Here is a 16989-nt window from a genome sequence, read left to right as displayed (position 1 = left end):
CTAAACCCACCTGGAGACCTGGGGACACTGTACAAGTTCTATATGTAGTCTCGGGGGTCCCTGTGGAAGTCCATGTGAGGACATGTCTACCTATGATAAATGACAGGCTAAACCCACCTGGAGACCTGGGGACACTGTACAAGTTCTATATGTAGTCTCGGGGGTCCCTGTGGAAGTCCATGTGTGGACATGTCTACCTATGATAAATGACAGGCTAAACCCACCTGGAGACTTTCTCCACACCTGGAGTGTGCTGAGTTCTTGGAGAACGTCTACACAGTGTTTCCAGATTGGCTTTATCACCCCAACGAGCTCGCTCCAGTTCATGGATGTCATCATTATGTTTGGAGGATCTCACCAGTCAGGAGCCTTTCCTGTCATCCTACATGTTCCCTTCTGAGGATTGTTCTATCCTTCCAAACAAATGTATAAAATCATGGATGAGTCCTCCTTCTATGTGATCTAGAAGATCTTCAATCACAATGTCTTTATGGATGAAGTGGATGGCCCAGTTTATATATTATTTATTGCTTTACAGCTTTATTCCCTCCAGGATTCATTCTTTATTTATAGAACCATTCAAGGAAGTGTTCTTACTTTGAGAGATCTCCACCACCATTCCTCTGTGACCATTACATCCTTGTCATTTATGTCTAACATCTTCATTATGAGTGGATTGATAGATATTCTTATACTTTAGGATGTATATTTGCATTTTCTTCAACAAAAATATACATTTCGGAGGTATCTGTTTCATTGGGTTTACCTTTTGTTTTTAACTTGTGTTCTGTGTCTTTAAGACTTTTCTTTAGATATTTTATTACATAAACAGTTGGTTGCAAAAGATCTAGATTTATTTTTCTTTATTTTTAAAATAATTGTTGATCTTCAGTGGTAGCCCTCAAAGGTAGATAATATACAGGAATGGCTATTATGAGATATTTTGAGGGCTGCAGTTCCTCTGAACTCCACAAGGTGGTGATCTCATGTAAACCCAGACAGGAAGTCTCTATGGAATACAGACAGGAAGTGATGTCAGGTACAGACAGGAAGTGATGTCAGGTACAGACAGGAAGTGATCTGAACAAAGACAGGACATTTCATGTGGCTCAAAGAAGAGTAGACATTGGTTGAAGTGGCAGCAGAGGAGGTAATAAGATTTCCTATTTCCACCCAGTAACCCCCATCATGTCCGTCCTCTTCCTCCATAGTCACGTCCGTCCTCTTCCTCCAAAGTCACGTCCGTCCTCTTCCTCCATAGTCACGCCTGTCCTCTTCCTCCATAGTCACGTCCGTCCTCTTCCTCCATAGTCACGTCCGTCCTCTTCCTCCATAGTCACGTCCGTCCTCTTCCTCCATAGTCACGCCTGTCCTCTTCCTCCATAGTCATGTCCGTCCTCTTCCTCCATAGTCACTGTGACGTCTTTTATCTCCAGCAGATGATGATACACACATATATAGTGTGGGAACCCAGATTAACCCCTTCAGGGGCAGAACATTCCCCCACTTCCGGGGCCGGAACATTCTCCTCATTGTGGAGATAAATTCTAGTAATATGGTCCTCTAAACAAACAGCACTGACAATAAATAGACAAGACAAGGACCATCCTGACCATACATGGCCTACAAAGGACAATGATGACACTACACAGGCAGCCAATGGGCAATCATTACACTATGCAGCCAACACAATGATGGAGTGCCGGGGTCAGGAGTATGGAGCATAGAGCCCCTTACATTGCTGCTCAGGAGGAAGGAAACATTCCAAATGAATGAAGAGTAATCACCACTGAAGTGCTATGTTCCCTCTTTTATACATTGTGGAGGGTCTGGTTTGAATATGTCCAAATAAAGGTGATTTATTTTTTTGGATGTGCAGCCAAACAGATTTTTCTTCTCTACCCAGAACAAAACATTCCCCAGCCTGCCATGAAGAATATGTTCAATCATTGGTGTCAGAGGGAGGAAAAAAATAAGGGGTCTGAGGGATGAAGGGGAGCTGAGAGGACTCACGGAGGTACTAAGGATGAGAGACTTTGGGACCCCTGAGGGTGTAGAGTAGATGGTGAAATCTGGGTTGATAGGGTTGGCAGGTAACATGTCTCTGAGGGAAGAGAAGGTTGTAGGGCTCAGGGGGACTCTGAGGTAGGGAGGGGGGCTCTTGGTCTCTGGTTGTCCTCCCACCTGCACTTATTTTCCAGACCTTCTTACAGAACTCCAGCCAGGAAAGGAAGGCAACCTTCACCTTCATATCATCTGACCAGTCAAGTAACATTTTCCAAGATACCAAGTGGAATGAAGAAGGGAAGTCTTTTGCCCCTTGGTGGGTACTTGTTCTTAGAGGGGGTCTGTTGGTGTATTATTGACTAAAAGGTAGTCAGGGGTCAGTGCTGAACATCTTCAGGAGACACTCCAATACCTCCCATGACACAGGCTCTGGCAGTGCCCGGTGCTGGAATTCAGAGCCCCAGGAACCCACCACCACTCTGTACAATGTTTTGGATATTACAGTATACTTGCCAATGATGAAAACAAGACCCTACCCCCTGCCATTCTCCTCCTACCCATACTGGGCTACCATTGGAGGAAAGAGAACAGACCCCTCCCTCACAGCTCTCTACTCCACCAGCACCATCCTTCTATTCTATCCAATCCCTTCTCATACTGCAGAGAGTGACAGTGACATCACTCCTGTCAGTTAGAAAGCTGTCAGAGATTGGAGCCTTGCAGCTGGAGTTCTGGCAATTATCCTGATTAGCCAGTAAATCCAGCCAATAGTCATCAAGTTCCCCTTCCTGGACACCACGATGACCCAACATTGTCCTCACAGCACTGCCTCAGAGCAAACAAGTCATAGGAAGGATCATATTTATCATTCCTTGTCTGCAGATCTAAAACTCATCAACACCAGTTCAGAGACCAAACAAACCCAACAGAGAAAAGGGGATTTTTGATCTGGAAGGACAAGACGGTCCCGGGACCTCCAAGGTGTAGCAAATACTAAACAGTCCCAACTAAACATCTTCCCAAGGGTGGAGTAGTTCTTCAATGTCCAGCAACCCTCCTATTCCCCCCTCACATCCACATCCTATTTTTGTGTGACCAATACCATCCAAATCATTCTTACTTTCATTTCCCAAAGTTATCCGTCTACAAGGAGACCTGTATAGATCACATGATGGCACCAATGAGGATGGAGGAGGACCGGAGTCACATGACTGAGAAGATACTAAACCTCACCCTGGAGATCATCTACCTGCTGACCGGAGAGGTGAGGAGGATTCTGGGAAGTCACATGACATCACTCTTATCTCTATTAATAAAACACAGACCTGACCAGAGAGGTGAGGAGGATTCTGGGAGGTCACATGACATCACTCTTATCTCTATTAATAAAACACAGACCTGACCGGAGAGGTGAGGAGGATTCTGGGAGGTCACATGACATCACTGTTATCTCTAGTAATAAAACTCAGACCTGACCGGAGAGGTGAGGAGGATTCTGGGAATCTAACATGATATTCCTATTGGTTCCTCAATACAGAGATTTCCTCTTCTGAAGTCAGGTGACCATATGACCATCACAGTGCCTCCATGTGACTCCCTAAACCCTGAGAGACACAACATGCAGAAGATTCTAGAAGTCACCAAGAAGATGATGGAGCTGCTGACAGGAGAGGTGAGCGGTGCCGGGAATTCTGGGACATTCTCCAGTAACAGACAAGGGATGTGTCTGGATGGTGACTGTATCATTGTGTGTGTCAGGTTCCTATAAGGTGTCAGGGTGTCACTGTCTATTTCTCCATGGAGGAGTGGGAGTATTTAGAAGGACACAAGGATCTCTACAAGGACGTCATGATGGACAATCAGCCGCCCCTCACATCACCGGGTAAGAGGAGACTTTATTGTAAAGGAGAGAGCAGTACGGAGGATCCACCTAGATCCCCCATCATCTGATAAACACATAGAAACAATGGATTCAGTCAGTGTGTGTGTTTCCTACAGATGGATCCAGTCATGGGAACCCACCAGAGAGATGTCCCCGTCCTCTGTATTCCCGGGATTCCACACAGGAAGGTCACACCATCCCTCACCATTACAAGGTTGGTGGGATGGAGCATCTAGAACATGGACTTGTAAAGATGATGTGTGGATTTTTTATGTGACCTTACATTTTACAGATGATATTTTCTCTCATTTCCTTGATTTAGAGTGGAGATCCAATCGATATAGAATTTGAGGTGAAAGCAGAAGAAGAAGAGGCGTATGTGAGGGATGATCAGCAGTCTATGGAGGAGGATGGAATAACGGGGACATTTATAGAGGAGGACACTCCTACAGAGATCAGCACAGGTGGGTCATGAACACTAAATCCATTCCTCCACCCATACTGCTCACTGATTGGTCCAGAGTAGGGCGGGGACTGGGTGATATCAGCCTGTAATCCCCTGGTCACTTTCCTGAGCTGTGTTCCCCGTCCTGTATTCCTGGATTTCTCTCGGATAATCTTCCTTCTCTGTGCTGCAGACACAATTTATGTATCTAGACTGGATTTATGGAGGTTCTGGGGTTCAGCTGGCAGCAAAATGTTGATTTTTACCATAGACATCACTAGACCTAGGCACCTGGGGTGTGTGATTTTGATCTTATTCCTCATGGTGGTGACATAGCAATTCTCCCAGTATTTGTTACCTGTGCCGGGTGGAGGGATATGTCTGTAGTGTCTCAGACCCAAGTCACTGAGTGCAATCTCAGGAGATGGGAGGCAGCGGTGTGGGATCTCTGCAACTTGTCTACAGTAAACATTTAATCTTCCACTGATTACTGAATACCAATATTATGAGTCCTGACCCTTACACTGTATAATTTATATTGTACATTACATCCTCCTGACCCCTGCACTATATACTCTATGTTGTACATTACATACTCCTGACCCCTGCACTATATACTCTATGTTGTACATTACATACTCCTGACCCCTGCACTATATACTCTATGTTGTACATTACATACTCCTGACCCCTGCACTATATACTCTATGTTGTACATTACATACTCCTCACCCCTGCACTATATACTCTGTGTTGTACATTACATACTCCTGACCCCTGCACTATATACTCTGTGTTGTACATTACATCCTCCTGCCCCCTGCACTATATACTCTATGTTGTACATTACATACTCCTGACCCCTGCACTATATACTCTATGTTGTACATTACATACTCCTGACCCCTGCACTATATACTCTATGCTGTACATTACATCCTCCTGACCCCTGCACTATATACTCTATGTTGTACATTACATAGTCCTGACTTCTGCTCTCCCCCTCCCCCCACTGCTATATATACACATAATATGGATTCTCTTTTGTTACACCCATTTCCTCCCAGCTGGACATTTTATATCGGATGATGTGATTGGAGCACAGACTTTTACATGGTGATAATAATGTGATAACATCCTCCAACTTTGGACCCTTAAACAGAAAGTGATAATGAGGGAGGAGTCAATACCCCAATGATGGTGGTCTTCAGGATCAGTCCAGTCTTCATCTTGGTTGTTCTCCCCCCATCCTCACTCTCTGACCTCTGGCGGGGCTCAGCCCCGCTGTTCTTCATGACTAAATCATGGAGTAAATAAGGAAGTGCAGTACTTCTTGTGTTGGGAAGATGGCGATGAGTGATAGAGGGGGTGGGGACCCTCGTCCTATAATCCCCTCATCACTGTCCCTCCTATAAAAGACAGTTCTGGTTGTTTCCTCACTCTCTGACTAAGGTCCATGAATAAAGAAATGACCTGGTAGGAGATCAGAAGAGCCATTTCCTAGTTCCCTTGAGGGTGGAATTGTAAGCTCCTCAGAGCCCAAGCTGCCTGATGTGGGCGGAGTCCTGGTTTGGGGGAACCAATCAGCTCCTGTCTAGTAATCCTCTTTGTCTTTGTATTTTAGTCCATGGCCGGGAGATGAGGAAAACCTCCGAGGATTGTCTCACTTTGTCTCCAGACTGGAAAGTAGAAGATGAGGACATCACACAGTATAGTCCAGGAGAAAACCCGGCTCTCTCCAATGTCCATCCGGCACCACCCAGTGTAGATGGACCATCGGACTCCTCGTATCCTGAGGAACCTCAGACTGTGTGGGACCGGGCCGGCCTTCCAACATTGAAGAGGTTCTCCTGTACTGAGTGCGGGAAAGGTTTCCATTATAAATCCCATCTTAATTTGCATATAAAATCTCACACGGGGGAGAAGCCACATTCCTGTCCTGAGTGCGGGAAATGTTTTTCAGCTAGGTCCAGTCTGTACAAACATCTGAGATCTCACACGGGGGAGAAGCCATATTTCTGTTCTGAATGTGGGAAATGTTTTTCAGATAAGTCTAACCTTTATCATCATAAGAGATTGCACATGGGGAAGAAGCTGTATTCCTGTTCTCAGTGTGGGAAATGTTTTATAGAAAAATCAAAACTTGTTGGACATCAGAAGTCTCATGCGGTTGAAAAGCCATATTCCTGTCCTGAGTGCGGGAAATTTTTTTCAAGGAAAGCTAATCTTTATACACATCAGAGATCTCACACAGGTGAAAAGCCGTTTTTGTGTCCTGAGTGCGGGAAAAGTTTTTCACATAAATCCAATCTGTACACACATCAGAGGTTGCACACGGGGGAGAAGCCATATTCCTGTCCTGAGTGTGGGAAATGTTTTTCAAAGAAGTCTCATCTTTACATACATCAGAGCTCTCACATGGGGGAAAAGCCATATTGCTGCCCTGAATGCGGGAAAAGTTTTTCACAAAAATCTAGTCTGTACAAACATCAGAGATCTCACACAGGGGAGAAGCCATATTCCTGTTCTAAGTGTGGGAAATGTTTTGTAGAAAAATCAAAACTTGTCGGACATCAGAAGTCTCATGTGGTTGAAAAGCCATATTCCTGTCCTCAGTGTGGGAAATTTTTTTCAAGGAAGGCTAATCTTTACACACATCAGAGATCTCATACAGGTGAAAAGCCACACTCCTGTTCTGAGTGCGGGAAATGTTTTTCACATAAATTTAATCTTTACACACATCAGAGATTGCACACGGGGGAGAAGCCTTATTCCTGCCTTGAGTGCGGGAAATGTTTTTCAAGGAAGTCCCAACTTTACATACATCAGAGCTCTCACATGGGGGAAAAGCCGTATTCCTGCCCTGAATGCGGGAAATGTTTTTCACAAAAATACAGTCTTTACAAACATCAGAGAACTCACACAGGGGAAAAGCCATATTCCTGTTCTCAGTGCTGGAAACGTTTTTCACAGAAGTCCGATCTTTCCAGACATCAGAGATCTCACACTGGTGAAAAGCCGTATTCCTGTACTGTGTGCGGGAAATGTTTTACACAGAAGTCTAATCTTTACATACATCAGAGAACTCATACGGGGGAGAAACCGTATGCCTGTCCTGAGTGCGAGAAATGTTTTTCAGACAGGTCCAGTCTTTGTAAACATAAGAGATCTCACACGGGGGAGAAGCCTCTTTCCTGTCCTGAGTGCGGGAAATGTTTTTCAGTGAAGTCCAGTCTGCACAAACATCAGAGATCTCACACAGGGGAGAAGCCATATTCCTGTCCTGAGTGAGAGAAATGTTCCTCTCTGAAGTCCTGTCTTCCGGTACATCAGGGGTCCCACACAACCCTGGAGGTGTATTAGTGCCCTGAGTGCGGGAAATGTCTTCTAGATGAATGTTGGTGGACATCCCAGCTCTCATGTGGGGAAGAAGCACACCCTGATATACACCTCAGATATACTCCATGGCTGATCTTCATCATGGAAGAAACAGTTGATAAGGATATCGGAGGCCCCCAAAGACATGGATGAAGTGTGGGACCGGGTCGGCCATTGATGGCAGGAGAAGAAGTTTTCAATGTATTTTCCATCAATGGAAGACATTCCAGCAGCTCAGATGTGATCCTAATAACATTGGTTCCCCCATTCACACAGGAGGAATGGACATGAACTCTCACTGAGGGAATTGCTATACAAACATTCTATGAATAGACCCCCAAATGTCAGGAGACGTTTCTATAAAGACGGGAAGTATGGAGCAGAGAAATGAATAGACCTCCCAGCAATGTTATTACCAGGCTGCAGCTAGGGGGAGCTCTAATGTCACCCCAGCAGAGTGATCCCATCTAGCCCACATTAACCCTCTCACTGCCAGAGCTGTTTCTGCATGATTTTGCACACATGGGAAAATGCAGATTTTGGTCCTGAAGATGAGATAAACCCCCAAACATCTATTGTGTGACATCAGAGGCCCTGGAGAATAAAATGGTGGTAGTTCCAGTTTTGTATGTCACATGATTAAGCTCAATGATTTATCAAGATTAAATGTCAGTAAATAAATACACTAAATGTCATATTAGAGAACACAAATGTAAGATTTTACTCATTTTTTGTGGGGTAAAATATGAGGTTGTGCCGAGTAAATAGACACCCAACATGTCCATCCTTAGAATGGTGTGTGCTGATGAAATGATGGAAAATGTTGGCGCCCTAAAACCCCCCCGAGGTGATCATTAACCCTTGTGCTGCCATGGATGGGTGTTGTACTGACCTATAGAACTGCTTCCAGCTAGCCAGGTCAGTACTTCATATGTCCATGGCTTTCCCCTTCTGCTATAACCTCATGGTCTCCTGAGCTTCCCTCCACTCCACAGACCCTCTGCCTGTCCTCTAGAATGGTTCCCTGTACCTCTAACATCCCCCCCGCAGCACTGATCCCCCCACGCAGCACCCATTGCTCGCCCACAGCACAGATCTACCTTTAGCTTCCCTGCTGCTGGCCTATTCTCCTCTCCCCTCCCACCAGCTTCAGCTGCTGCAGGGGAGCTACGGGGAATCAAAATGTCTAAATATTTCCCTCTGCCGCTCAGACTCCCCCCTTGTCCTTAGACCTCTTACTGTTCCCTTGAAGCACCTTCCCTGCAGTACTGCTGGCCAGCCTCCCCTCTACCACCGCCCATGGCTGTAGCTGCTGCTGGAGTGGGAGATCAGTGTCGTGTTCAGGATGGAGAGTGGGGGGTGGGCATGTCATGTTTACCAGCCCCTTCCTGAATGAACACAATGAGTGATCAGTACCAATCCCTCATGTGGTCATTCATCACTGAAGCATAGTAAAGAGTGTTTTCTGTGCTTTAGTTTCATGAATGAATAGAAGCTTCTGTACAGTAGACTCCTATTTATTCATCTACAGTGCAGCTGAGGTTGCATTGAGGACTCCGAGGATTTCTTTAGTCCTCTGATATGTAACCATCCCCCTCCCCCACAAAAAAATAAATACAATAAAATTATAAAAACAATTAAAATAATAAAAAAGTGGGGCCTCATCCTTACAGAGCACATTACAGCATAGGCCCATGTCAGGCCTTGTTCACCCGCATGTGTATACAGCGGTGCTCTGTGTATCCCTGTACAACCAGTCCCATTGATGCCAATTGGCACGCAGCGGCTGCACACACACAGCTGCTGATCTCAATCTGACATCCATGTGGATGCATGTCCCAGAAGTCACACTGTCTGCATTCAGGGCTGTGCACCCTCATGGATGTCAGGGTGGGGGCAGCAGCTGTGTCCTCCATGCAGCCACTGAATCCCCAATGACACCAATGGGACCGCACAGCACGTGTCCATCACCGTGTGGGGAACCGAGGCCTGGCAGGTCGTACACTATAGGATTTCCTGTGTGAACGAGGCCTTAGTAGGACTATAGCAGGAATGTTGTACGTTGTGTTGTGTTTATGTCTCTAATAATGATTTTAGTGTATTTTTAGTGAAAATAGAGATTGGATAAACGTTTTCCCAACTATTGCGGGTCTAATATATCTGTAGCACTTTTTATTATTCCACTGGTTCTATGCTTCCAGAAAATGTCTGGTTTGGGGGTCGTTTACAAATTCTGGAAATATTAAGTGAAAAATTATAATCTTCAGATTTTTAGACTAAATTGCACATTTACAGTTTCGCAACTATTAGATTTTCACCATTTCCCAAAAAGGCGCAATCTAAAATGTACAAATATTTCTTATTGATTACCGCAGTTCAGTTTTAGATTTAGTGGGAAGTTAGCGGGAATTTTGTGAGTTTTGTTGTTTGTCTCGGCTAACAATGACTTTTATGTATTTTTTTAGTGAAAATATATATATATTTTTATTAACATTTGCACAAATATCACGGGACCTGAAAAATCACTAGCACCTTCTTTTATTCTACTGGTCCTAAGCTGTCATAAAATGTACAGTTTGGGGGGGTCACCTTCTTTTTATTCTACCTGCCCTATGCTTTCAGAAAATGTACGATTTAGGGGGGGTCACCTTTTTATTCTCCCGCTTCTATGCTTTCAGAAAATGTACAATTTAGGGGGGGTCACCTTTTTATTCTCCCGCTTCTATGCTTTCAGAAAATGTATGATTTAGGGGGGGTCACGTTTTTATTCTCCCGCTTCTATGCTTTCAGAAAATGTACGATTTAGGGGGGGTCACCTTTTTATTCTCCCGCTTCTATGCTTTCAGAAAATGTACGATTTAGGGGGGGTCACCTTTTTATTCTCCCGCTTCTATGCTTTCAGAAAATGTACGATTTAGGGGGGGGTCACCTTTTTATTCTCCCGCTTCCATGCTTTCAGAAAATTTACGATTTGGGTGGGTCACGTTTTTATTCTCCCGCTTCTATGTTTTCAGAAAATGTACAGTTTGGGGGGGAGGTCACTTTCTTTTTATTCTGCCGGTACTATGCTTTCATATAATGTAGTTTGTGGGGGGGGGGGCAAATTCTCTTCATTCTACCAATCCTATGCTTTCAGAAAATGTGTGATTTGGGGTGTCACCTTCTTTTCATTCTACCCGTCCTATGCTTTCATAAAATGTACGGTTTTATACATTTTGGAAACTGTAAGTGAAAAATTATAATTTTTAGACAAAATTGCTCTTTGACAGTTTTGTGTAGATTTGATTTTCTCAATTTTCAAGGCTGTTTGTAAAAAATAAAAAAATGGAAACATTTCAAAAATGGTCTGACCACCTGAGTTTAACCGCCTCCTGCCCACCGTACAGAGAAATGAGGGATGGGGGGGAGCTCTCTTGTTCTGGGAGGACATATGACATCCTCCCACTCTATCTGCACATGCACACCCCCGGGGACACAGTGGATCACTGATCATGGTAAAGAGCCAATGATGTAGGCTCTACCATGTGATCAGCTGTGTCCAATCACACCTGATCACATGTAAACAGGAAATGCTGGCTATCGGCAGTCCTCTCCTCTACACTTTTAATCAGGGCAATGATCATCAGTGCAGCTCCATCAGTGCTGCCTTTCAGTGCCCACCTTTGCCTCCAATCAGTGTCCATCGATGCCAAATATCAGTGCCCATCAGAGCAGCCTTTCAGTGTCCACTAGTGATGCCTGTCAATGTCCATCAGTGCCTCCTCATCAGTGCAGTCTATCAGTGCCCATCAGTGCTGCCTTTCAGTGCTGCCTTTCAGTTCCCATCACTGATACCTGTCATTGCCCATCAATGCCTCCTCATATGTGCAATCTATCAGTACCCATCAGGGCTGCTTATCAGTGCCAGTTGGTGCTGCCTATCAGTGCCAGTCAGTGTCATCTATCAGTGCCCATCAATGATGCCTGTCAGTACCCATCAGTGTCACCTATCAGTACCATCTATCAGTGCAGCCTCATAAGCACACATCAGTGAAGGAGAAAAATTACTTATTTACATTTTATAACAGAAACTTTTTTCAAAATTGTGTCATTTTTTAGTTTGTTTAGCAAAAAATAAAAGCCCCCCGGTGGTGATTAAATACCAACAAAAGAAAAGAAAAGAAAGCTCTATCTGTCTCAAAAATGATGAAAAGTTGGTGTCATTCAAAGTGTGAGAGCGCTGAAAGCTGAAAACTGTCCTGAGCAGGAAGGGGTGACAGTGCACGGTAGGCAAGGGGTTAAAAGGGGATCTCAGGGCCCGGCAGAGAAAGGGTTAATGCACAGGTTGGATCTGATCTGCGCAGCCAGCGGTTCTGGTGCTGGAATGAATGGGGGAGGGGGGGTGACATCCCTGACATGTTCAATAACAAATCAGAAAGCAGGAAGACTGGACTCCATGGCATTGACTCATCACAGATGGGGGTTGTATAGAGCCATGACCCATTTCAGGAAGACATCACCTAGACCCCAGTGAGTTAGGGTGGGGGGTAGATAGGACCATGATGGTGTCTCATCTGCTTCGTACATATCCAAAGAAAGCAGCATCTGTTCTGATCTCTGATGGACTCGATGGTTCAGGAGGATTGTGTGTCAGACATTGTCGGCTGCTTGTCTATAGGGAACAAAGCCCACTTAGACTTTATAAATGAGGAGATTTGGGGATAAATTCAGCCATTTAGATAGAAATTGGATGAGGATTTAGACATCGACATTTAGGAAAGAGATGGGATGGAGATGAGTCCAGGACGGGGTGTCCTTATCAGGTTTGATCATCTTTACTCCCCCCAGGATGAAGGGATTGGGGTTCATGGGTAGTTTTTGGGGATCAGTTTGGGGCCAACAGGGAGGTCTGTTCTGTTTCCTCCAACTCTGCGCTGATGTTATCTCTTTTATAGATTTTATATTTTAGATGAAAACAGAGCCTCAGTCATTCCATAACAAACCTTCTAGTAGCAACAGATCCATGAGGCCAACAATTTCCTGAGAAGAATATGCAGCAACATTGTCACTGGAAGGTGGAAGGAATGAACAGAATCCACACGTTCCTACTAGACTCAAGCTGAGATGATACAAAGAGATCTTCACGTGTGACATTGATAAAGAAGAGCAGTCAGAAAAATGGGATTATAAAGAGCTGACACTCAGACAGTCAAATCATACATATGAATAGATATATATATATAGCTCAAAAATATGAAAGGAAGACTTTTTAATGAGAGTCTACCACCAAGCCAATGAACCTCCTGGGATATTGATCTGCTCAGGTAAGTAGCAGAGGGGGTTGTTCATCAGTTTCAGCTGCTTTGGTGTTAATAAAATGAACAACAGGTACACTAGATGGGCAAAAATGAGACGACCCCCAAAACAGACATGGTTTTACAGGTGGAGGCTGTCACAATCATGCACACAGAGATGGGCGCGGTCATCCATTCTGCTCCAAACAACTACATTTTGGTATTTCTCTTAAACTCCCAAATCAGTCTCTCTCCTCCGATTTCCCCCCTCCCTCAGGAACGCATTCAGCGTACCTTGCTAAGGGGCTGTCTATACAATCCTCTTGCCAAATAAGGCTTGGCTTGTCCATCGTGGGAAGAGGTTTTGTGTAGGAAAAAGATGCAGTTAGTTCTTGTGAGGAGTCAGACAAGTGAGGACCGTTCAATATAACATCTATCGGACAGAAAGCAAAGGAGAATCTCACGGCAACAACGAAACCCAATGAGAGACCAGAAACCCCTTTTTTAGCTCATCAGACTTGAAACTGCTTAACCCCAGGAATTTATTTGGCAAGTACTTACTAACCTAAACTTCTTTCTGTTATCTGTTTGCTGTGCTGTATTGCTCTGTATATTTATATATATATATATATATATATGTTACATCTTCTTCCTGTAAATATTTCTACTGCACCCTTTTGACCTTTTAGTAATAAATCTTACTTTCTAAAAGTGTTGAATTGTTTCTATAGCTCTTAATTGCAATTTACGAGTCCCTGCTGTGGGTGGCACAGTGGCTTAGTGGTTAGCACATCTGCCTTGCAGTAAATGGGTCATGGGTTCGATTCCTGACCATGGTGCCTCCTGCATGGAGTTTGCATGTTCTCCCTGTGCTTGCGTGGGTTTCCTCCCACACTCCAAAGGCATGCTGGTAGGTTAATTGGATCCTGTCTAAATTGACCGTAATATGTGTATGCATGAATGTAAGTTAGGGACCTTAGATTGTACACCCCTTGAGGGTTAGAGACTGATGTGAATGTTCTATATATATATGTTGAAAGCTTTGTGTAAATTGACAGCGCTATATAAGTACCAAAATAAATAAATGAGTGTTTAACCCTCTGTACAACCAGTCTGTAGAGATAGCGGTATACTGTCAATTAACCAATCATCCTAGTGTATTGCTGAGTTTCCTCTTTCTCTGTATAAAAAGGAGGTGGTGGCAGTGTAAAGGGTTAATTGCGTAATTAACCTGACCCAGTAACAAGCGCATTCAGGCTGCCGGTACGTCGATATGCAGTCCATTAGCTGGAAAATCGTTGTGCTGGGTGTGGTATTGTTACGTACGTGACAGCATGGTTTTAGATTGGCTAGTCCTTTGGTCACGAGTTTGGTGAGAGGGGCTGGGGTCTGACGCCGTGATCGTCACTGACAGGCCACTGACATTTTTTCCCAGTCATCTTTTCTGACTGTTTTTCACTAGTTTTGCATTTGGCTAGGGTCTGTGTCACTACTGGTATCATGAGGCCATACCTGGACCCTACAGAGGTTGCACAGGCAGTCCAACTCCTCCAGGATGGCACATCAATACGTGCCATTGCCAGAAGTGCTGTGTCTCCCAGCACAGTCTCAAGAGCATGGAGGAGATTCCAGGAGACAGGCAGTTACTCTAGGAGAGCTGGACAGGGCCATAGAAGGTCCTTAACCCATCAGCAGGACTGGTATCTGCTCCTTTGTGGAAGGAGAAACAGCACTGCCAGAGCCCTACAAAATGACCTCCAGCAGGCCACTGATGGGAATGTCTCTGACTAAACAATCAGAAACAGACTTTATGAAGGTGGACTGAAGGCCCAACGTCCTCTAGTGGGTCCTATGCTCCCTGCTCAGCACCATTGAGCTGGATTGGCATTTGCCATTGAACACCAGAATTGGCAGGTCCACCACTGGCACCCTGTGCTTTTCACAGATGAGAGCAGGTTCCCCCTGAGCACATGTGACAGACATGCAATGGTCAGGAGAGGTCGTGGAGAATGTTATGCTGCCCATAATATTGTTCAGCATAACTATTTTGGTGGTGGGTCAGTGATGGTCTGGGGAGGCATCTCCATGGAGGAACATACAGACCTCTACAGGCTAGACAATGGCACCCTGACTGCTATTAGGCCATTGTCAGACCCTACGCTGGTGCAGTGGGTCCTGTTTTCCTCCTGGTGCAGTGGGTCCTGGGTTCCTCCTGGTGCAGTGGGTCCTGGGTTCCTCCTGGTGCATCACAATGCCTGGCCTCATGTGGTGAGAGTATGCAGGCAGTTCCTGGAGAATGAAGGAATTGACACCATTGAATGGCCACCAAACCTAAATCCAATAGAACACCTCTGGGATGTCATGTTTTGGTTCCTCCAACTCTGCCAGATTGCACCTCAGACTGTCCAGGAGCTCAGTGGTTCCCTGGTCCAGATCTGGGAGGAAATCCCCCAGGACACCATCGGTCGTCTCATTAGGAGCCTCCCCCGACATTGTCAGTCAGGCATGCATACAAGCACGTGGGGGCCATACAAACTACTGAGTATCATTCTGAGTTGCTGCAATTAAATTTCAGCACAATGGACTCGCCTGCTGCATCATTTTTTCACTTTGATTTTCATGGTGTCTGAATTCAGTTCTCTGTAGATCGATCATTTTCATTTCCTTCAAACGATGGGGCGTCTTTACATTGCCCTGTCCATATCAGTATACATATTCAGCAAGAGAGTTTTCCCCATTGAGATCTGATGGGTTTTCAAAGTGTACCTCTTATTTTTTGAGCAGTGTATATATATAAAATGTTTTTCATCATCTCAGTGGCACGCCCCATTTTAGGTCTGGACATGTTGGGTATCTATTGACTTGGCACAACCTCATCTTTTATATTTTACTAACAAATTGGTAAAATAATGTATCTGTATTCTCAAAAATTCGAAAATATCACCATTTTATTCTCCAGGCCTCTCCTTTCATGATATATATGTTTGGGGGTTTAACTAATCTTCAGGCCCAAAGTCTGCGGTTTAATATGTATGCAAAAGAAAAATGCAGAAACAGCTCTGGCAGTGAGAGGGTTAATGTGGGCTAGATGGGATCACTCTGCTGGGGTCACACTGTACACATTAGAGCGCCCCCTAGCTGCAGCCTGGTAATAACATTGCTGGGAGGTCTATTCACTGCTACATACTTCCCACCTTTATAGAAACATATTCTGCAGCACAGTGGCTCAGTGGTTAGCACTTCCTCCTAGCAGCTCTAATGTCATTGATTTGAATCCCAACCACTTCCCTACCTGTCTGGAGTATGCATGTTCTCCCTGTGCCTGCGTGGCTTTCCTCTGGGTACTCCGGTTTCCTCCCACACACCAAAGACATGCTGGAAGGTAATTGGCTCCTGTCTATATTGGCCCCTAGTATGTGTATGTATGAATGTGAGGGACCTTAGACTGTAGGTTCCTCGGGGGCGGGGACTGATGGGTAATAAATCTGTAAATTGATGGCCCTATATAAGTAGCTGTAATCATCTAGGAGTCTGTTCATAAAACAATTGCACAGAAATACACCCGGTGAATGTGCCTGTCATTCCCTCTGTGTGAATGGGATGGGGGGAGTAGAGGGAGTAGGCTCTGTGCTGGGCGGGGTGAATGGTTTCCATGGAGATAAAATGGAGAATACCACATTTGGCAATAAGATGGTTCTAATTTCTATGATACTTAGCGCCATCTAAAGGCCAGAAAAGTATGGCATTTATTTATTGACTTTGTAAAATTATCCTTGCCCCTAGGTGGATGCTGCACCCATCCCCCGCCGGCTCCAAGTGTGAGAACTCAGCGATCACGTGATTGCTTACCATGAGTTCTCACAGCCGTTCTGAGCAGAGAGCGGTGACTGTCAGTCACCGCTCTCTGCCCTCCCCCCCACACTCACTGGGCTGTGGAGGGGGAGGGTGCGGCTGGTCCAGACTCTGATGTCGGGATCTTTCCCCAGACTGGACCGGCTGAGTGA

The 16989-nt window shown here is 45.0% G+C and overlaps 1 protein-coding gene across 1 annotated transcript in view; it reads left to right on the top strand.

The window, feature by feature from the left end:
• The window catches only part of LOC149450582 (uncharacterized), a 122624-nt gene that overhangs the window by 2984 nt on the left and 102651 nt on the right, over positions 1 to 16989 (top strand). Inside the window, exon 2 of the mRNA XM_089691706.1 lies at positions 6177 to 7610. Coding sequence (XP_089547832.1) covers positions 6177 to 7610 — 1434 coding nt within the window. The remainder of the gene's footprint in view (positions 1 to 6176; positions 7611 to 16989) is intronic.

This window comes from Staurois parvus, unplaced genomic scaffold (assembly GCF_062004578.1).
Source record: "Staurois parvus isolate SC_StPar_1 unplaced genomic scaffold, SC_StPar_1.0 ptg000570l, whole genome shotgun sequence".
NCBI lineage: Eukaryota > Metazoa > Chordata > Amphibia > Anura > Ranidae > Staurois > Staurois parvus.
This window is presented reverse-complemented; position numbering and strand designations above follow the sequence as displayed.